General features: G+C 37.7%; 1 protein-coding gene across 2 annotated transcripts in view; it reads left to right on the top strand.

Moving 5' to 3' along the window:
- LOC121315083 (rap guanine nucleotide exchange factor 5-like) overlaps positions 1–22,790 on the top strand; it is an 88,182-nt gene extending 65,392 nt beyond the window's left edge. For both annotated transcript variants that reach the window (XM_041248984.1, XM_041248983.1), the window contains exons 12-26: positions 4,879–4,957; positions 5,799–5,943; positions 7,509–7,606; positions 8,723–8,753; positions 10,411–10,489; positions 11,779–11,928; positions 13,203–13,300; positions 14,343–14,465; positions 15,234–15,412; positions 17,551–17,641; positions 17,997–18,047; positions 18,383–18,470; positions 19,368–19,432; positions 20,556–20,610; positions 22,326–22,790. In XM_041248984.1, the coding sequence (XP_041104918.1) occupies positions 4,879–4,957; positions 5,799–5,943; positions 7,509–7,606; positions 8,723–8,753; positions 10,411–10,489; positions 11,779–11,928; positions 13,203–13,300; positions 14,343–14,465; positions 15,234–15,412; positions 17,551–17,641; positions 17,997–18,047; positions 18,383–18,470; positions 19,368–19,432; positions 20,556–20,610; positions 22,326–22,444 (1,451 nt within the window). In that variant the 3' untranslated portion in view covers positions 22,445–22,790. The remainder of the gene's footprint in view (positions 1–4,878; positions 4,958–5,798; positions 5,944–7,508; positions 7,607–8,722; positions 8,754–10,410; positions 10,490–11,778; positions 11,929–13,202; positions 13,301–14,342; positions 14,466–15,233; positions 15,413–17,550; positions 17,642–17,996; positions 18,048–18,382; positions 18,471–19,367; positions 19,433–20,555; positions 20,611–22,325) is intronic.
- The last annotated feature ends 755 nt before the right edge of the window (positions 22,791–23,545 follow it).

The following is a 23,545-nucleotide window of genomic DNA, read 5'->3' as shown; positions in this document are numbered from 1 at the left end:
CAAAAAAGTTCTAAATTTCATTGGACATGTGACTGCAACACACATACATTACAGTAATAACATTATATTTGTTACTCACTTTTTAGTGTCTTTTATAGCAGACTGAAGTCTCTTTCACACAAAGAGTAAAAAAAAGAATCATTAAATCATTAAATATATGTTAAATGTGGTTGCCCCACGCCTTCCTCATTTTACCTCACAGTACATAAATAAATAGCTAAATCAGTGCTTTTAAGTGAAATACAATTCACCGCCTGACTCCTGAAACCACTGTCAGGATGAGTCCGCTGGCGGTACCACATTACTGAGCGATTTGTGGAGATGGTAGTTTATTGACATGTTTCACACGTCGAAGGAAATTGTGTTGATGCTGCAGAGGTAGTTGTTATGATGACGGTAAGTCATTGTCCCAAAAAGCATTTGGGACAATGTCCTGTTTTTTCAGTTGTTTAGTGATTCAGTGTTGCTCCAGTTTACACCACAGTAATCACAAATGTGAAGTTGCACCATCTTTAGAACAAAAAGTGCTTGTGATGCATTAGAATAGCTATTTGAACATAGTGGTTTGCTAGAAGCACCATCTCTCTTGCCTTACTGTACCTAACATAATAATATCTGAGTAATTGTTTTTTCTCGTAAAGTTACAGCTTGTTATAGAAATAAATTAGCATGCAGCGTAGGAGTTGGAAGAATATTTTGGTATTAATGTGTTCAAACCGCTTCCAAACTCCGCTTGAGTTGTTCCCACCTTATGCCATAATTGTTCATATCTGTTCATTGAATTGTGACAAAAAAATAAAAATACATCAGCCATAAAAGCAACCCCAGAGTGCCGCAGACAGCTAAATGTGCACCTCTTACTTATCCATGGTACTGAGATGGATGCTAAAATAAAACTGGCCTGCTCTACCCAGTGGAATTTCATTGTCATTTTAATTGAATTCTTGGACTTCTGAGTGGAAAAGCTTTCAAAGAGCAGACATTTTCATTGAAAGACTGCTTTTGTTATACTGTACTTGGCAGGATATTGCCCATTTCACTGTCTGCTTTCTTTGCTAGCATTAGGATTGGAGAGTGAGACCCTGGAGCCTGACTTTTAAAGGAAGCTGGTGCTACAGTAGTTGTGTTTGAAGATAATGCAAAAAGCCACCAGTAAACATGCATGTCAGCTAGGTACCCATTGAGGGTGAATTGAGGTAAAGCCTATTGTGGTGTCACTAGGTCAACATCTTAACTATTTTTTCTGCTGCCAGAGTTTCAACATTCCTAAGTCAGTGTTCCCAAAATCTAGTGTTCATAAACTACTTGGTGTTTGGAGCATTGGCAGCCTTTCCATAGTAAGGGTTCACATCTTTGACTCGCTAATCCAGGAGCGAGAGTCCAACGTATTTGGGCAGATTCCCATTCATCACAGCAGACACTAACAGTGTGGTTAAAGAGCCTTCTGTCCTCGTCCTATAGTATAGCTTTTAAGGATGGGGAGACTTGGTACTTATGGAAAGAAAGCTTTTACCTGAGTAGTTACTCATTAATCTAATTTTCACAGATTAAACCCTTATTGATATCTCCATGATCTAATTAATAAACACGCTTTTGTCGTAATGGGGCATATTCACCCTGGAGTTAACAGTTTGGGAGATTAGTTCATTCATTTGATTCATTGCTTCTCTTAGTTTAGTTTTATGGCTCTCTCTTTCTGAAATTCAAGGAAAGCATTTGAAGCTCATCAGGTTTTATTTCACTAATTTAATTGCCTTTGGTTTTATGTCTTGCTTTTTTTATATGGATAATTTTGATTATCTGGGGTGTGATTATGTTTTCGTTAAATAATAATGATTTAATTATGTTCAGTGTTTCCTAGCTGATTCAATTTGGGCATGTTGTGAAGGACACAACTGTTTAAAAGAGTAAAAACAAAAGGTGAAGAGTAGTGAAAGAGGTGGGGGTTCAAAGGGGGATCAAAATAGTCTAGAAATGTCAATGGGAAAGGGTCTGAGGTAGCCTGTGCACCACTGATTAGTATAATGAGGTTTAAATAAGATTTAAAGCTGAATGTACTGAAGAATGAACTGATCATATTGTACATACACTTTATAAATACATAACAGCATAACAAATAGCAGGGCCATAAACATTCATCCACATAGTGTCAGTAAGAGAACACACTAAACTACAACCCCCAAACACACCTTCTCAAATGTAGTGCATTAATGCCATTGTTCAAGGACTCCCAGTGGTTTGTCAATTTAGGCATTTTGCTCCTGCCTTGACACAAATGGCAGTTTGCTCAAGGCCAATATTAATCCTGTCTCTAATCCTCTGACGCGCTCCAGTGATGTGGTTAAACTAGCTCAGATGAGAGCAACAAAATGAAATCAGCACACAGGACACTTGCGTCAAGCATTTTACATAATTGCAACTTTCGTTTGTAAGGAACTGTCAGAATAAGCAGGTTCTGCACAGTTTAAAGATCAGAATTTAACCACATTGTTGCTGTACATTTTCTTTTCTTTTACAAATGATTTTAAGCCCTAAAGCTTTCTAATAAGATTCTGGGTGGTCTTTGAACTTCACCATTAAATAGAAACTACAAAATCCTCTGGGGTTCATCGTCAAGCTTCTGGCAGGCTCTGTGACATGATAACAAAGTACCTGTGTATCTGCACATATCTTTTTTTTTTTTTTTTTTTGCTTAGGTCTGGTATAATAATTTGTGTGCCACGTTTCCACATCCCTGCCACAACTAGCACAACTAATATACTGAACTTGAGAGGCCATTATCTAATGAGACCTGAATTAACCTTCACATGTTGATATATGTTTGCTGATAAGTTTTAGATTCTGGTAAGATCTTTATTATAACCCTTGCTGTTAAGATGCTTTTAATCTACTGTACATTTTTAGCACAATAAAGAAAATGGATAACGATATGCATATATTATGTGGAGGTATTCATCTTTTAGGGGTGATAATGAACAGCTCCAATGTACGCTGTCAGTGAAGATGACCTTCACTTCCTTGAGAGCATGAGTACCACGGAAGGTAAAATCGTTAAGAGCAATTAAGGATGTAAAATGGTACTCAAGCAAGTCATTTGATAAGCAGCTATCTGAAGGGTGAATTAACTTCAATACCTATTATAGGAATTTAATAATAGAAAAGAGAGTAATGATATATATATATATATATATATATATATATATATATATATATATATATATATATATATATATATATATATATATATATATATAATATAGTCGATACTATAGTGATATATACAGAAGTGACTACGCATATATGGACCCCCCCCATACTTGGAAAAGACTTTTAATCACAGATGTGATGCAGTATATACCTGGGGGGAGGTATACCTTTTCTGAAACCTTCACAGTGTATACCTGGGGGGAGGTATACCTTTTCTTATTATTGGGGCATTTCCTACAGCTGCTTGCTGGGCACTGATTATGGAGATTGTTTTAAATCAATATATAAAAAGGCAAATCAAATAACCTATGATTACAGAATCATAAGATTATATAGAATTCACATTAATCAAAATCGATTACTGACTGGTTACATATACTTTTGAAGCATGTCATTTCAAACCTTTGTACATTTTTTTAGATGAACAATAATTAAACCGTAAAATACTAAATTACCAAAGATTATGGACCTCTTTGTAAACAGTATACAGTAATAAATAATAAAAAAATGGTTTGATACTAATATTATTTGGCCAGAAACCTCTGGAAATAGATTTGCTTGAACATTAATTTAATACCTGACTTCATCCACAATCAAAGCAGTCATTTCACTGTGTAGCAAGCCAGTACATTATAATAACTCAGGATACAAGTAATTGTCTTGCAAGGATTAATTCATTAATAACTGTACGTTTGAAAGGTCCTCCATCCATTACTTTTTTTTTTTTTTTTTTTACAGATCTCTAAAAACCAATATATGAAGTGCATTACTGATAATAATGCCATTTTCTGTACAGCTTCATCATTGCACTGATTGAAATAAAATGTGCAATAAAATCAGTCTCTTTGCAGAAGACAAGGGCCTCTGTGAGAATTGAGCCGCAGCACGCCAATCAGGACTCCTTTAGAAACACTGATGCAAGGATTTCTGTTTTTCAGCTGCACTGGACGATCACAGTCCCGGTGCAAGATTGTAATCTATTTTTCCCTAGGGGGTCACTAAGCCCAGGTGGTAGTATTTCAGTGGTTGCTTGAAAGATGCCCGTGTGCGCAGCCTTTTTCATTGTTTAGCCAAGGTAATCATCTCAGTGATGCGCCTTCCTGTAGCAGTATGAACAGCTAAGTGGCTGAATGTCTTTGATTAAAATGGCTATTATTAGTGTCTACAGATTGCTGCAGCAGAGATGATGGGGATTTTGATGTGTCTTGTGGAAGGCATGTACAAAGAGGAGAGACCAAAGTCTTTGGGATATGGGTACCAAGCAACCATGCTGAAGTTTCAAAACCACAAGGCATGATTACAGTAGGGGTGTATGAGTGCTGGGCGTTTTGTTTGTTTAAAGGATACAATAATGCACAACACAGTATTAAAATACTCAATGTCACGCATCCTCTAGCACTGATAGACCATTGACAAATAGTATATTAGTCAGTGCTGTTCTATTTTTTAAATTCATGTAAGAAACTAAACAATTATTAATGTCTTCATCAGTATTAGTATTTTTGTATAGAATTTGTTTCTTTTCATTGAATTTCAAGAAAGACAACCGTTTCTTTACTGAACAAAACGAAAGACGTTATGAACTGTAATTGAAAACCTTACAGCTTTTATGATGAAAACCCTGCTATGCTTTGAGATAAGCGCTCAGAAAATTTGATTTTTGTATTTCAGAAACTCTTCTGGATGACTTCTTGCTGACGTACATGGTTTTCATGACAACAAGTGACCTGTGTCAGGCGCTGCTGAGGCAATATCCTTTTGCAAGGCCTTAATATAGTAATGTATCTTTCTATGAAATATATTTAAAGAGGGAAAAGCATTTGGAGTTTAAGACATCAGCTTAGAGTCTTAGGCAGTATATCTTACTTTTGTCTCTAATGACAATGGGCAATTCCCCCACCTATTGCCTTGTCAGTACTGCAGGGTAATGACGATACCAGCGAATAGAAGAGGCCATAAAATAAGAAGGGTTATTTGCATTTCTATTTACTGCAAAAGGCATGCATGTCAGCTTATAAAGGGCACTTTACCCTGGGATGCAATGTCAGATTCCTGCTAGTGCCAAGATAGAAATCCTTCCAATTTGTGTAACATTACCTTTTAATCCCCCAGTAAATGCTAATCCTAATATCTGACTCTGAAGTTGTGTAAATAGCACATCCCTGTTGTATATCACTTCAGAATGGCTATCTCTGCATTACTAATTTGTTAATGTGTTTGTAAATGCGGATTGGCTCCCTAGGGGTAGATGCTGTTGAGTTTGATGCTGTTTGCTATTTCTCACCCCCTCCTTTAACACGAGTCACTTAAGGGCTTGCATGTATTTCCATGATGGAGAGAAAGGGAGCTATTTAAGGGAATAACAATCTGAAAAACTTGAGTTGTATCCTGATGGTATTTACATTATGTACAGAAGGTGAAATAAAACCTGCATTTACAATGTCTGTGGCAGATTGCATAACATCGTTATTATTTCAGGTTTGGTAATTTCAGGGTCAAAGCCATTCAATGTAAATGAGTTAAACCTTTCTGCCCTCACTTCCACATCCCATGCCAAACATTCAGCTGAAGAATCCTTGACTCGTGCTCACCTATTGCTCTAAGAGATACAGGGGCAAGGAAGAGACCTCCGACGCTCTGTTCAGAAAACGCAAGGTGCTTCACCTGGTGTCCCAGTGGACAGCTCTCTACAGAGACGTGTTACGGGAGGATGAGCAAGTTAAATTATTTATAAAGGTAGGCAAAAAAAAAAAAAAAAAAAAAAAAATTAAATGTTAAATAATGAATAAATTGAACAGACACTGTGCAAGGGTCAAGAACACTGACCTGTGCTGCAGCGGGTATCAGCTTTGTGTAATACAGAACCCTATACGTGTTCTTTATACAATGTTGAGAGATTGTTTATAATTAATGTGGCTGCGTGATTATTATTATTTATTAATTTTTACTGGGTCTCATCTTGGAGTCTTTCATTCAATCAGACCATCAAATGCCCTGGTGAATTGTACTGTTCCAATTTACGCTGCATTGCTGCAGATGCGGTGCTTGCTCTAAGGAAAGTAATTCTTAGGTTTCTGATTAAATTTAGGTTTAAACTTTCTTTTCCATACTGTACATTGTACTTTGTTATATATTTTTAATAGTGTCTGTTTCAGCCTTTGGTGACAGAACTACTATTCTTCATGAATGTTCAGAGAGTAACCTCTATCTATACATTTGAATAACTATTCAGTGCTTTTGAAAAAAACAACAAAAAAAAAAAAAAAAACAGCCATTTCTCAACCCGATCATCTTTAAACTTGAATAAGCCACATTTTATATGAAAGACAACAACGCAATCAAATTTCAGAAATCAATTCAGCTCCTTGAAAACAATATTGGTAAAGAGAAAACTGCCATGATGGCCCCAAGCATAAGAAGGCCCCCCCCTACAAATGTCCCTTGACGAGTGATTGTTATGTTATCTAAGTTTCAAGTCAATGCAACTAAATAGCCCCCAAGGTACAGCGTAAACCAGTAGATTGCATATCAATTTAAACAGACTGCTCTTTGGACTGTTCTCCTGGAAAGGGCACTGTTTTTTTCTGGTAATAATTTTCCTCTCTCTGCCTCTGCTACTTGCGCTACTGTGCTGCTTCCAGCAACTTCCTTAATGATGCAGGTTATTTGTGAGTCTGAAGAGTCTGATACTAGCAGCCCTTCACTGTGCAATCACCTGCAAACTGGAGGCTGAGATCAGTCTATCAGGCAGACATAGCATGCACTGATTCTCTGTATCCTGAAAATTAGACTTACTGATTTACTGGGTAAACCCAGATACCAAAACTAAACCATGCTAACCTAAAGCAAGTCTTAGCATTTTAATCAACATTGTAGAAGGAAGAAATTCAACTATACATTTGTAAATAAAATGTAAATATGTTGCTGGATAACTCAGACAATGTTGTTTTAAGATATGAGCATGTACTCGTTTAGGTATCTAAACATAAATGAGCCATCAGAGATATTAATCTTAATCTTTTAGGATTTAGATCTTAATTTTTAGGATTTTTTGGGGGTGAAATCTTGTATTTCTGAAGTTCTAGCTCTCAGCCAGTGATATATGGAAACAACGTGTTGTGTTGGGGTGGAGTTTCATAGTTGGTCTGTTGGGTTTGACTATATGAAAACTCCATACAAGTGCTCTCTTGCATTTTTCTGTTTCTTCACAGTTTTATTTTTACACTGAGTATACTTTTATCCAGTTAGAAACAAACAACTTAAAAGCAAATATGTCATTGTATTGTATTGTTTTATTTCAGACCCTGTATAGATATGTGCTGGATGACCTCTACGAATATCCAACTTTGGAAAAGGATTTGACGGAATTCCAAAAGCTCCTTCGAATTCATCGCAGGCAGTGAGTATCCTAAACCATAAAATTTTGAAAGACCTGTTATAACATCATCAGTGCAGTGTAGGGCCATGTTGGCTGTTGAAAGCCATGTGATCGTCCTTCCATGAGTAATGTCTTCTGGTCAGATGTCTTGTGTCAGAGACTGTCACGATTTGATGGCGCATAATGGCGACACTGTATTTAGTTGAGATAATCAAATTGTTATAAATGTGAAAATGTTCCCCTGATCAAATTTAATGTAATATGGAGGTCACTTGATTTTGCTTCCTATCCAGAGGCTTCTGAGAGCAGCGCCAGGGCCAAGTTCTTCATGAAACGGTCATTGTTTCACGAAGTGCCCTCCCTGCACTGAGTTTACAGCAGCAATACAGCAGGGCACTGTCTCCACAGCTTCAAAACAGCTGCAGCTTTATCCAGGGCATGCACTGGAAACAGCAAGTGACAACGGGGAGCCTGAGAGATCAGTCAAGTTCTTCATGCAGTATGTAGGTCTGAACACAACTCCCTTGACGGAAGTGTCAGACATCATGTGTCCAGATGCTGACTGGCAGATGTATTCTCTAGGTGTCCTCCATGATTCAAGATTGAATAGTATCAGAGAGATTCATAGCTTAAATACTGTAGCATGTTGCTGTTATCCACATGACCGTAGTCATTAATCCCAGCCCAGCCCCCTCTTCTTACCAGCAGAGACTGTCCCGCTGGGCTTTGTGACCTTGAAAAGGAGAAAGAAGGCTATTTAGAAAGACACCAGAGGGTTTAACTTACAGTACATGTATTGTTATTATTAGAAATCAGACAGACGGGTAGAGAAAAAGGGATCATAGTAAAAGCACTATATGGTTACACAGCACTATTAGTTTCTTTCATATAATTGTAAACTGGGGATTGTAATTTGAGTGTCACTGGATTATACTGAAACCAAATACAGTGTTGCACCTCAGAAAGAACCACTGATTGATCAGACCACTACTTCTGAAGAAAATAAATTACATCAAAACAAACCAAACAAAGAATTACTACAAAAATGCCTGCTATCACTGTGCGATTAATCTAAGTGTAGCATGTGTTCTGTAAATGCCTTTCAGCATGGCTCTAAAGCATTTCTATTTTTTTCAGCACTGTTGATGAATACTCACCACACAGAAAGGTAATAGTTGAATCTGCATTTCTAATAGCTTTCATCCTTCCAGCTTGTGCCATTCCTGGGTACGTAGCCTTAAGGCAGCTTGATGAGAATGGTCTTTCCCCTTAAGAGTCTTTCATTTCAAGTGATTAGCCAATTATTAAAATATTTCAAAAGCAACGTGTGTTCCCCAAAGAATAAACTGAACTAAAGTACAGTTATTTCAGAGAGGTAATGCAAATGCAGCCATATAGTAAAATGTGAAAAACAGAGGGGGGCATGGCTGTGTTACTGAATTGATATGATCACACAGGGCATAAAGCAGAGGGGGGCGTGGCTGTGTTACTGGATTGATGTGATCACACACGGCATCAAACAGAGGGGGCCGTGGCTGTGTTACTGGATTGATATGATCACACAGGGCATAAAACAGAGGGGGGCGTGGCTGTGTTACTGGATTGATGTGATCACACAGGGCATAAAGCAGAGGGGGGCGTGGCTGTGTTACTGGATTGATATGATCACACAGGGCATAAAACAGAGGGGGGCGGGGCTGTGTTACGGGATTGATATGATCACACAGGGCATAAAACAGAGGGGGGCGTGGCTGTGTTACTGGATTGATGTGATCACACACGGCATCAAACAGAGGGGGCCGTGGCTGTGTTACTGGATTGATATGATCACATACGGCATCAAACGGGACGTGGCTGTGTTAATGGATTGATGTGATCACACAGGGCATGAAACAGAGGGGCGTGGCTGTGTTACTGGATTGATATGATCACACAGGGTATAAAACAGAGGGGGGCGGGGCTGTGTTACTGGATTGATATGATCACACAGGGCATAAAACAGAGGGGGGCGGGGCTGTGTTACTGGATTGATATGATCACACAGGGCATAAAACAGAGGGGGGTGGGGCTGTGTTACTGGATTGATGTGATCACACACGGCATCAAACAGAGGGGGCCGTGGCTGTGTTACTGGATTGATATGATCACATATGGCATCAAACGGGACGTGGCTGTGTTACTGGATTGATGTGATCACACAGGGCATAAAACAGAGGGGGGCGGGGCTGTGTTACTGGATTGATATGATCACACAGGGCATAAAACAGAGGGGGGCGGGGCTGTGTTACTGGATTGATGTGATCACACACGGCATCAAACAGAGGGGGCCGTGGCTGTGTTACTGGATTGATATGATCACATACGGCATCAAACGGGACGTGGCTGTGTTACTGGATTGATGTGATCACACAGGGCATAAAGCAGAGGGGGGCGTGGCTGTGTTACTGGATTGATATGATCACACAGGGTATAAAACAGGGGGGGGGCGTGGCTGTGTTAGTGGATTAATATGATCACACAGGGCATGTATCATTCTGTGGTCATTCAATAAAAGTGAGTCTGTCACCTATTAGATAGATTGAGTAGACCCCTTTATCCAAGTTAGGCTGTTCTTGGTAAATCAAACCTCTGAAAGAAAGTAGTGTTGACTGCTCTATACTGTACATGTGTTTCACTCTGTACTCTGCAGCTAGCCATTGTCCTGCTCAGGTTTCCTGTGGAAAGCTTGGTTCACAGCTGCTGGTTTGTGCTATAGAAAGGAAAGGTTTATTAAACAATAAGGAAGTGTGTCCTGCATCTAAAACATTTTCTTTTCCTCTATACAGAGTAAAGCCCTCTTCCACCAATTCAGCCTGAAAGAGAATTGGCTCCAGCACAGAGAGGCGCATAATGAGACAAAGGAAGGTAGGTTATAAAATCTGCAACCTTTTAAAAAATGTTAAAGGTTAAATCTCTCTCTCTCTCTCTCTCTCTCTCTCTCTCTCTCTCTGTGTGTGTGTGTGTGTGTGTGTGTGTGTGTGTGTGTGTGTGTGTGTGTATATATATATATATATATATATATATATATATATATATATATATATATACTCATGTAATTTACAAAATGTTGTTCAACGTAGCGTTCTTCTGAAGAAGTGATACTTTGTAACAACTGTAAGTCGCCCTGGATAAGGGCATTTGCTAATAAATAAATAAAAAAATTAAAATCAAGTTACTATTAACAGCTGCAGGTGTCACACACATGTTTGCAGTACAAAATGTCAAAGCCTGCTGAACCAAGGGCTGTTTCATGTATTCCAAGACAATATATTCAGTACTTTCTCTTTGCTAACACAGTCAATGGCTTGGGTTCAGGCTTATTTTTCCACAAATCAGTGAGGACATTGTCTCTGTTTAAATGTGGCAGCAAAGGTGACGTGGCAGCATACCTGACCCCGGGTAAACTGTCCCCCAGTACTTCTCTCAGTCTTGCTAGTTTCTTTTACCCCTTCGCTCACACGTGGGCTGGGCAAAGGAATATCTGTCTTCTCACTTAATGCTCCATCATTGACACAAGGCAATAGAAAGCTTAACATGCTTCAGCTACCCTGGGGTAAGATTTCATTAGTCATATGTGGAAATTTAATAGTTTAATGTACGGCATTGATTGAGCTATATATATATATTTCTGTTTTTATTCATTTTTAATTGCCAATGAGGTTGCATGCAGGGTACTAAGGGTTACCTGTTAAGGCATCCATTTCATTTATATGAACCCTTTGTATAACAACTCCATATACTTTTCTCAATCAGTCAGTTCTTTTGTGACTCTGGGACTTTTTTTTCAGAACTAAACGACTGCTGGTCTGTGAAATAGTAAACCCCACATTTGCGTACAGCATTAGGTCCCCCCAGTGCTCTGCATATTGATGCAAAACGAGTGCCTGTGTCTGCTTAATTATCTGGAAATTCAGAGTCCACAAAGGGAGGTCACCCTGCTTCCTGCTCTGCTGATAAACTTTCTGCTTTGTTGCAAGATTAGCTACGGTTTAAGGCCATTGATTTGCATTGGTCCAGCAAACCCATCTCCAGCAGACCACTCTGTATTGGAAAGCAATCATAATTACAAAGCTTACTATTGAATTATGCAGGGGCTGGAGGGAGACGGATGTGTGTGGAACAGGTTTTCCCCAGTTATTTTTCTCTCCTCTCAGTGTTCTGCCGGGTGTACATTACTAACCACTCGTACCTGAGTATCATGACCAGCCTGTCTGCCACGGCCCAGGAAGTGCTCAAAACAGTGGCTGAGAAGATGGGGTATGCAGAAGAGGAGCTGGCATTGGTGACAGTGACCTTCCCTGGAGGTAATTTAATAAACCAAGATGAACTGAGGGTTACACATATTTAGGGGTTGAACTTATCAGTTTTTATTTGAGTGAAATTAGCAGAGATCAGGGATGAACAATTTACATAATTTGTCAGCTCTGTTTAAAATAAAAATAGAGGCAGACTAGGAGGAGAATTGTAGTCCAGGAGGGGCTTAAGGACTACATCCCCCAGAATGCCATGAGAGTAAGCCAGGAGGAGGTTCACCTGGCTCTAATTTTAATGAGGGACACATGCCAGTGATTAACATTCAGGTATATAAGAAAGACACAGATGTCAGGCTGGTAGTGTGAAGAGACCTGTGTGGTCAAAAAAAAAACTAGAATGATATGGTGTGAACCTTGTTTGAAGAGAAGTCATTTTGGTATACTGCTGGTATAGGTATATACTCTGGTAAGCAGCTTTGCCATCCAGTGTAATAGTTACAATGGTGAAAAGTTTAGCTTAGCTCTCCAAAGTGTGTGTGTGTATATATATATATATATATATATATATATATATACACACACACACAATGTATTAAGTGTTATAAATATTGTTTGATACACTATACTTACACAGCAATGATACCTCTTATGAGTGTGTTAGTTAGAAATCTGGTGAATTAACTGAGTTAAGGCAAAGGCTACCAATACTTACAAATTAACTCCATTGACTTTCATAGTTGGAGTCATAAATACTGGTACCTTTGCCTTAACTCAGTTAATTCACCAGATTTCTTATTGTCACTTGGTACGATGAATAAGTGTTCAACACATTCACAAGAGGCATCACTGCTGTGTAAGTATGGTGTATCAAACAATATTTCTAACACTTAATAACATTGTTGCAAATGGAGGGTATGTAAACTTTTGACGACGTGTGTGTGTGTGTGTGTGTGTGTGTGTGTGTGTGTGTTAATTTTGAGCTTGTATTTAAGATTATGTGATGAAAGAAACTACAAAATGATATCACAAAAGTCTACCGGAAGCCGTAACGGTAGTACAGTATTTCATGTTAGGATTCGAAATGTCACATTTTTTAATTTTTGCCAGTTTTGTTAAGTATATAGAACCTTCAAAGCTGTATGTAATTTATTATGTTAACATTATTCAGCAGGTTTAATTTGACTTTATGAAGCAAAATGAGTTAATTCTATAGCGTGATGCAAAACATTTGGCCATAGCTGTATATAGATCGAGGCCTGACAATCTGAAGCAGAATAGGCTTCACATTAGTTTAGTTTTCTTACTCTGATCTTTATTTTTCATAGAAAAACATATTCTGCAGCCTCATGACACTGTTAATTCAGAATCACTCACAACATCTGGGCGCTTGCTTGTTTGCTGGAAAGATCTTAGTGAAATACTGGTAAGAACCTTTTGTGTACTGTTTGACTTAAGTGTAATTTAAGCTTACAAATGTGAATATAACAAGTTGTAACAGGGAGATATGTTACATGTGTGGGTAATCACTGAATAATAATGAGTCAGACACAGAGCTTTGGGTGTTGACACGCTGCACAGGCGCGCAGATGGTAGCCCTAGTGTCAGATTTAATAAAGAAAACAAAACAAAGCTAAAAATAAGTTTGCCACACAAGAGGAGTGCTAGTCTCACTAAGAGATGTCCCGCTGCAGGAACCTACTACACTATGAAACCCTCTCTATACTGTTTGGGATTAACATCCCCAAAACCAGCCTACTACTGTAGTCCCAGCCTCCTAGAGACTCTGGTCTTTACGACAGTCCTGGCTGGGCACCGTCTTCCAGTTGAAAGGTTTAGTAGTCAATCCTGCGAAGCAGATGGTCTCCTCCTCGATGTAAACAAAGCGCCCCTCTGTGTAGCATGGCGGTACAGTTGCGTTGAGCTGTGGCACAGATGCTTTTTGAGCTGCACGCAGCCTCCCCGGGCATCTGCATCTCCCGATCAGCTTAGCTGGGTGAGCCTACCTGCTCAACTGGTTGCCTAGCAACGTGTCTCCTGTTCCACATCCCAGCTGCACACATCTGTGCAAGAACCAGAGACAGGGTCCTCCCTGTCACACAAGTGTATTCATTTTTCAAATGTTTAAACACCCCACTAAACGCATATGACGTCAGTGCTCTAATAGTTAACTTAAAGACAAAAAAAACCCTTTTCTTTATCGTTAATGTATTGCTTCAGTGTTAACAGGTTTAGCACCCTTTTCAATTATTCTAGGACACCTTAATGTAATAAATGTTTATGCAAAGCAATATTAAGTTGAATTGAAATATGACTGTCACTGGTGGGTAATAGGAGTATATTCAGCAATGCTCCAGATTTAGCTCTGTTTATTGCATGCATTTGTATTTTCCTACTGTGCTCTTTCACAGCTGAAAAGCAAATTAATGTGGGCCCTTAGTCATCATGTTAATGTACTTGTAATTCAGAACCCATTCACTGACAATGAGGAGATGCAGCACAGAGCTGTCAGAATGCTGGGAATGAATACCTGGGACTTGGCTCTCGCATTGACCAACTTCGATTGGAATCTGTTCAACGCCATTCATGAGGTACCTTCTAAATTCATGTGCTTCTGAATATTTTATGAATGTCAGAACCAGTAATAGCCAGTACTATGACTACACTTTTGTTTTAGGCCCTCTGCATTGAATTTGAAGACTTGTATTCTGTGATAAACAGTGGAAAATCTTGCACATGTACACATTATTGACCCACAAGAAGAAACTGACAGACACTGACTGTGGGTGAAAGTGCACCAGATCGCTCTATACTCTGACTGTGGGTGAAAGTGCACCAGATCACTCTACTTCTAGTGATTCTAAGCAGTTGTGAAATTGGTCTTAAAAACAAAGGAAACTAAAACTTTATCCAAGACTCTAAGATATTTTTTTAGATCTTTTAAATAACAAACCAATATAGCAAAAAAAAAAAAAAACAATTGTACTTAAAATATTATAACCATAAATTGTCATCTCTGTTTATTGATATATTGAACAGCAACCAAATAAGCATGGGTATTAAAATGAAATTGCAGCCTTGAACACTGAATTTATGAAAGACAGTATATTTGCATTTTTATTAGATCCTTTTGATGCTACTAGTCAAATGCATTTTAACAAACTGACCATTTTTCTAAATTACATTGTCAGTAACAAAAGGAAAGAAAGAAACTCAAGTACTTGTAAGCCTGATTGATACAATAAATATCACAGTAAACCATTGGCCTCTGTCTGTGATAATGGTGGTATGTTAGGAATTGACAGTTTATTGCCTCGCTTACTGATAAATGCATGTGCCTCTGTTTTTATTTATTTTAGCAAGAGTTGATTTACTACACGTTCAGCAGGCAGGGCAGTGGGAGGAACACTGTCAGCCTAGACCTGCTTCTCCAGAGGTGTAACGAGGTTCAGCTCTGGGTGATGACGGAAATACTCCTCTGCAGTCTGCTGTGCAAACGAGTGCAGCTGGTCAAGAAGTTCATAAAGATCGCAGCTCAGTATGTAGTGACCGTTTTGTTTTTCTATTTGTGCTGCAGCCATGTACACTGTGACCTCAGTCTGTCCCATTATTGATCATTCATGCTTCTAGGTTTATGACAGGAGATGCACTTTACTATTTTTAGGTCTACAGCTATGACTAAAAGTGTTGCATCACCAAGTTTCAGGATTGAGACACAATAAACTAAAAACTATATGAACATAATTTATATTATGTATCTAGTGTCGTATCATGTAAAGAGCTTTGTGATGGTGGTCCACTATGAAAGGCGCTATATAAAAAAAGATTATTTATTATATCATATTTAACAATGTAATCAAAGAAACTACAAAATTATATTGCAAAAGTCTACCGGAAGCCATAATGGTAGTACAGTATTTCATGTTAGATTTCGAAATGTCACAGTTTTCAATTTTTGTCAGTTTTGTAAGTACATAGAAAACTACAACGCAGTATGCAATTCAATATGGTAACGTAACATTATTCAGCAAATTACATTGGCCTTTATGAAGCAAGATGTGTTAATTCTATACATACAGTAGTTGTATATTTATCTAAAGAGCGGTAGATAAATAAAGATACAATGAAATAAGGACAGCAGAAAATCAGGTCTATACATTTACAGAGGAACTATTCGAATCTGCCACTGCCCCCAGTGCCCGTTACTAGTAATTCTTGGTTTAATTTGCAAACATTTGCCAGCAGATGTGCAAGAACTATTTTAATCTTATAGATTAAGGGTCTATGCAGTTGAGTTGCGTGAAAGTGAATCGAAATCCCAGGGTTCATTTAATTCATTAAAACATAGTACCCTCCAATAGATTAACAGCAGTATACTTAAGAGTCTTTCATGTTGGATGTTTGATTTCCTTAACCTTGGTAGGCAAAAGGTCAATATTAATTATTAAAATGTCTTGGGAGAATTAAGTCTAAGCTAGGCCGTTAACATCTCTTATGTTAGACAGTGTTCTGTGATGTGGACTGTAACTCAGACCACCAAACTTATTGCAGTCCAAACAAGTATGATACATTGTATTTTGAACAGCCCTTTTCAACTTTAACCAGGGCACCCTGCACAGTGTTGTGCCTTCACACTGTGCTGTGACCTTGGTACTAGGGAGTATAGTGTAGGCCTTTCCACTAGCTATGCAGATCTTCAAACCTAAAGGTGTGTGCTTCCAGTTGAGACTTTAACCTCCAGCATGTGCCACGATTTGATTAACTTTGTTCGCTTCATGAATTACCATCACAGCAAGGGTCAACCTTGTAAGTGCATTATGTACATTTATTCAAGCAGGCCAAGGTCAATGCAGTCACATGAACGTATATCACACAGTTCACTTCATCAACACAGGGTACTCCCTCCATCATTCACAACTCGACAGTCCCAACTGTAACACGCAGCTACAACCCCCCCCCCCCACACACACACACACACATGCACTCACACAAATGAGCTGTAGGTCACTGTATGACACTGAATCAAAAATAGCTCTGATCTAATGTAAATAGTCTGTTTATTGAACTTAATTGTAAAATGGCAAGTAAATATTGATCTTTTGAAGACCATGATCCACAGTGTTTTATGGATGATCAATAGTGTAGGTAAGTCAATGCACATTCTGTATTTGTAGTAGGAAAAGAAACATTAATATTACCCAACATCTGTAATACTGTACCACCCACTTCTATTTGACGTGATGATTCTCAGCTCTGATGGAAATGTATCTGTTAAAAGGTGCACAATTGGAATCTGAAGTGTGTGTGGCTGGGCTGAGAATGTTGTATAGCCCATTGAATCACTGATACCACGTTGGTATCAGGATCCTACTGGCACATACCAAATGGGATGTTATTCCTTGATAATGTTTCATTTCATGGGTTGATTGCATTCAGATCGGAATAGAATAGAGTGTGATGAAACTCCTGTGAAGATGGATTTTTTTTATTTTTTTATTTTTTTTTTTACTTTTTGAGAATTCAATTGAATTCAATGTTCCCATCGTGTTTTAATGCATTGGGTAGAGGAAAGACTCTGGGCTTGCTCCGTGCTTACATTACCGAGCTCCATGAATTTCTTATTATGTGCATGATGGTATGTGAGCTGTCTCTGAAATAGCTTTTTACACTGTTCAGTTGCAGAGCTCAGCGGAATGTTAACTCCTTTTTTGCCATCATAATGGGACTCAATAATGCAGCTGTGAGTCGGCTCAGCCAGACATGGGAGGTAAGGGTTTTTTTTTTTTTTTTTGGCCTATGGCTCATATTTTCGTAACTTGGTAATACATAGGATAGACAGACACTAATTCAAGTCTCCCTGTTATACTCAGAACTCACTTCAAGCTCACATATTTCTCTTTTTAATAACTAAATTATTTTCAATGCAGTGTCTGGATGACTGTAAAGCTGCACATGTATCTATTATCGGCATCTAATAACTGATGCGCAGGTCTCAACAACTAAACAAAATGACCCTGAACAGACTTGTTATGTTTTTCCAGGAATGTGCATTTTAATGGTTTCAGTTAGTTATGATACTGCATTTATTGAAGGATTTACTTTTTTTTCTTTTTTCTTTTCAGAAAGTTCCAGGAAAATTTAGGAAATTGTTTTCAGAACTTGAAACATTAACAGTAAGTCATTTATATTAAATGAATGTGTGTGCTGGAATCATATTAATATAATAAGTTTCCCACAAGGGCCATCATAAGCACTACTCTAGTGGAAACATGTCATATCCAGTGGTGCTACGGAACATGTAGGCTAGTGGTAAGCTGTGGTACACTAATGAAAAAAGCAACATAAAGAAAATTAATAAGTATATGAATGTATCTATCCTTTTAAGGTGTGTATTTGTGTGTTTTATAAATGTATACTGTATAGCAGATCATAAATATAATTCCCTCTGGTGTTTATATATAAAGCCTTTACAGGGCCCTTGATTTTTAAGCAATGCATGTCTTTACAGGACCCTTCACTAAACCACAAAGCCTACAGAGATGCTTTCAGAAAAATGAAACCTCCAAAAATCCCTTTCATGCCTCTTCTGCTGAAAGGTAACGATATTAATGATGTAGGATCGGTTGAGAGAATCCCCTTTTTTGTGCATGCCTGGCCACGATATCAAGACTTTATGCATCCCTGCCAATTTCTAACATTAAAAACAAAAATGCTGTAACTTTATTAGATGGAACATATTAGTCAGCTTTGTGGTGCTGCCAAAACTATATTTCAAATTCTGGAAATGTGTGCTTGTTCTGTAGAAACAAAATACTAAAAAACTAAATAAACATGAGTTTCTTTTGGTATTTCTTGACTTCTCTCTGAGTATTTTTGTATTTCTGGATGTAACATTTTAAAACAAGGAGACCTTAAGGGGAGGGGGTGGGGGGTATACTAAAGAAACAAAGAAATGCACTGCTCTGCAGCTGCAGATCCCAATCATTGAAGTCCTTGGCTTCTCTAGTTGCACCTGTGAAATTAAAGATTTATACGTGACAGACAAAAAAAAAGATATAGGCTTGCACATGCAGTGTTTGAAGTTTGTTAATAACAGGGTACACCACGGAAGGACTGATTAATACCACAGCAACTTATTAGATGTTCTTCTCATTTTGTATAAAAAGTAAATAGATGCTAAACAGCTATCCGGAAACAAACCACCTTTTGCAAAATTAATTTTCAATATAGCTTAAAAAAAAAAAAAAAGCTCTTTTGATAAAGAGTTGGCAGAAGGCATATTGTATGTCTGGGGAAAAAAAAACAAAAAAAAAAGCAGATGACACACCAGATCTGTTTCACATCTGTGCCTTGCATATCAAAACATAACTGCTTTTACTAGAAGCTGCTTTCAGATATTTTATTCATACTGCAGGGCAGTGCATGGGCTGTGCAGTGTCTTTAGCAGATACAAGCACAGCATACTGACCAGCATTCTATTGTTGTTTTTTTAGATATCACCTTTATCCACGAGGGAAATAAAACTTTTCTAGATAACCTAGTCAACTTTGAAAAGCTGGTAAGTAAAGACTAATTGTTTAACAATTAAGTCCAGGATTTCATCATTCGGAATTCTCATTTACTTTTAATCGTATTCCTTCATATAATGTTGTAGGTTTATTGGTAGACCACCCTAAGTGCAACGAGAGACACTGTTGATCCAATTTCAATGCCAACCCTGTAGCTGCCAGTAGAGAGTTGCTGAAACATATTATTGTAAATGTCTCTCTAAGGTGTTATTGTGTACCATTAATTCTACTGTAAATCCGTTATTATATTCTATAGTGAATTTCAGTGTAGGGTTTGTGAGGTTGTCCATTGCTTGTATGTCAGTACAGTCCTCCCAGAGGTAATAGACTGTTCTATTGTGTTAACTGGCTTGTTAACAACCTGTTGACAGCACTTTGTAAAGGTTAGAGCAAATTTGACATTGCAATGTCTGTACTCTTTCCAATATGTGCCTCCATTCGTTCAGACTTCCCTAAAGGAGTGCCTCATTAGGACATGTATTTGGTTTACAGCTGCAATGTTTATTATATCTTGCACCATTCATTTTAAATATATCTTCCTCTTTAAGTTGGGAAAAAAATAATGTTCCTGTACTGTATTTTGCTGTATCAGAAGTGCATTACTTTTTCTTTTTGACTTTACTATGAAATGCAATATACTAATCTGCAAAATTACTTTTATATAGGATGTCAGCCAACTGTGACAAATCTGGTGTACTTAAAACACATGAGATTAAAAGTGGTGGATGAATAATACTAGGGTTTGATTAAAATAGAAAACTAAGCTGTCAAGACTGGAGTTTTTTTAATGAAGGTGTAATACCACATTCTCTTCCAGAGCAAGAGTATAAATAGTTTTGGATGTGCCTGGGGTTCATGGCCTGTTACTGTATTACACTAATATAATGTTAATATTCACTTGCCAAACTAAACAAGAAATTCCATATAGTGTACAGATATTTTCATTTCCATGCAGTTAACATAGCAATGTAGTGTTCTAATGTAGTAGGGTTTGGATCTGTATTGTTGAAGTGTTTCTTATACTGTTATTTAGTATCTATCTTGGAACTAGAAGTATGGAACTGGATCCTCAAGGAGTGTGCTTTAAATGCCTTTCTGTTCTTCTTCACTCAGCACATGATTGCAGACACTGTTCGATTCATCAGACACTGCCGGACTGACCAGCTAGGTAGGTACTCCCTCTGATTTTAAGATTCAAAAACAATGAAAATCTTATCTATTATATTGAACTGTGCCATACTATTGTACATGACCGATCAGTGGGGTATACAGTGACCAGTTAGAATGCATAAATGTAACAACGACCGGTGCGTTTATTTGTTTTAGGGAAATGTAAAAACTCCCAGTATTTTTTACATGCAATATATTTAGTTGTTCATCTAAAACTGTACACATCAATCATGCTAGTTTTGTGTTTACATATAAGACCAAAATGTGTATATATAATTGCAGTAGCCAAAATCTGTGAAAGAGGCCTTGTTATATAACATTGCATGAAATGTCTTAGTAGCTCTTAATCCTTTAAGAGGTTATATTGCCTGCATTTGACTGTCCCTGAGGCATTGTTAAAGGAATGCTGATAATGTCTCTTAGAACACCTCAGCTGCTGATGTTTGGGTGGAAGCAGAAAACAAAATGACTCGTCTTTTCAAACAAAGATTATTTTTGCAAAAAAAGTAATGGTCTTTCAGCCTTATTTTTAAATTGGCAATTCATTAACTCTACATGTTTTAAATTATAGCTGAAGTAAGGTTTGGGTTTGTTTGGTTTACTAGGTAGTTTTGGGGAAATGCAGATAATTGTTTTTGGTCTTCTTGTTACATGTGCTTTTTGCCTGCATTGTATTTGCCTGAAAGCGAGTCAGATTTCATTACACCTGCGATCAATGGAAATGTGTGGGCTCCATTCTGTTTTGCCTCTGGCAGTCGGTTCTGGAAGGGTGATATTTACATGCTGGCTTACTGTTCTCTTCCTGTGGGTGCCACTGTGTTTAAATCATTTAGGCAGTAAAGCATTTTATTAATAATGCATGGCTCTCAGCTTAGCAGCAGTGTAAGTATATAAACAGATAAATACAATAGATTCTTTTAAAAGCCTGTTTCTACAACTGGTTCAGTGGTTTATTTAAGTTTGTTGTGTAGAATTAGGTAGAATTCCCACGAGTGTCATGACAGAAATATGCTTACATTTCATGCCTCTAGTCCTAGCTAGGGTTTTCTGTGTTATTAGTTATACCATGTATATTGCATATGCAGATACTGGAAAGCCTAAAAGATTTTTTTGGAAAGAATATTAGAATGATATAAATACAATACTCTCCTTACATGAAGTAAATCATCAGGGATCTGTGTTTCAGTCACATACCTATGTGGCATATAGAATCAGTACTGTTGCAACATAGGAGAGGATTAACAGTTTGCAATTACAATGCCAATGTAGTGGGATTCTTTCCTCTGTGGATTTGGTTGGTGTTTCATGCTAGTGATGTAAATGTGATGCAAATACTGCATATTGTATGTCCTCTAGTGGTAAAACAGAACTGTTACATCTCACGATTGATCACCCTTTAAAAAATTACATAAAGGCTTTTCTGTAACCAGTATCTTCAGAAGTGCTGCCATTCTATCTAGTGACAACTGTTATAATATTAAACAATGAAATGGTTCCAAGAATATGATTAATGTGTAAAAAAGATACCACTGACAATATGATACAACTACCACAACTAAATAAGTAATAATCTTTGTTCTGATGTCGCTGCTGTTGATTTTATTTGTTTAGAAGTGCATAGTTTCATGTTCTGTTATATATAATGTCTATCTGTCATCTTTCTATTTCTATGATAAATGCCAGCTGTTAACTGACAATCTTTTGTTGACACAGGACACGACGGACCACAGAAAGACCAACAGGATGTGAAGACGTTCGTTCACCACTTGCATGTTATTGACAATCAGCAGACACTGTTCGGACTGTCTCTCTCTCTGGAGCCTCGAATGTAGACGGCACCCACAGAAGCGTTCTATATATAGATATAGATATGATATGAATAGCTAACATGAACACCGGGCTGGTTTTATATCAGCAAGAACTGTCTGGGTGTGGTTAACACTTTGCTGCCAGGTGCATATGCACAGTATATGTGCAAATACTTGAAACTTTATGGTGACAGAGAAGCGCATTGGACTCATTTTACTCTCTGTACAGTGGATTGAACAAATCTGGAGCCTGGACTCACATTAGTGAATGAAGTAACTGACAGAGTTTCGGATTTGATTACCTGACAGTAGTTCAAGAAAATATGAAACTGAAGAATGCTTTCATCTTGTATTACAACCATGCACAAAAGCAGAAATATCATGGCAATGGTGGAGAATGATTCTCACTTTTTTTACATATTCTAGATGGGTGACAATGTTCACAAATATAACACATTGTAATAACAATGTACTACTGCTAGTGCAGTAGGATGGAAGTATCACATTATCTCAACTATAAATACTGCAATATCATGCTTTTGAAATGCAACTACACAAATAAAGTTAATGTGTTTTTGCAATATTTATCACAACTGTACAACAGTTAACAATTGTCAATTGAAAGTTTAACAATACAACATACATTACATTTTGAAAGAAGTATAAAACATATTTTATACTAAACAGACTTATGGCCACAAATACTAGACCATTTTTCTTAATCTATATATCTATGGTTCAATAGGATTAAAAGAGGTAACGCAAAAAGAGCTGATGAATTTTAAAAATACAGTACCTAAATATATTAGTATTGACTTTTGTAAATTAACCTTGTAAGATTTCTTCTCAAATGCATGACAAGAAGCTCCATGTTACTCCCTTGTGTACAGACTAAGTTATGGGTTTCAGACTATAGATAAAACCATAACATGCCGTAACACTAGCATGGTGCCGTCTTCTGTGTAATCGCTGATGTGATTCCCTAGTATCAGCGGTGGCTGAGCCATTTCTTATTATATCTAGTGATGTATTGTGACATGCCTGTGACCTGCAACAAGTGAGAATCATTCTCCTGCAGGGTAAAAGGACATTCAAATTCAGTGTAAAGCATCAGCTGTATCCATG

Source organism: Polyodon spathula, chromosome 4 (genome assembly GCF_017654505.1).
Source record: "Polyodon spathula isolate WHYD16114869_AA chromosome 4, ASM1765450v1, whole genome shotgun sequence".
Lineage (NCBI taxonomy): Eukaryota > Metazoa > Chordata > Actinopteri > Acipenseriformes > Polyodontidae > Polyodon > Polyodon spathula.
Note: the sequence above shows the minus strand (reverse complement) of the source record. Positions and strands in the feature narration are given on the sequence as shown.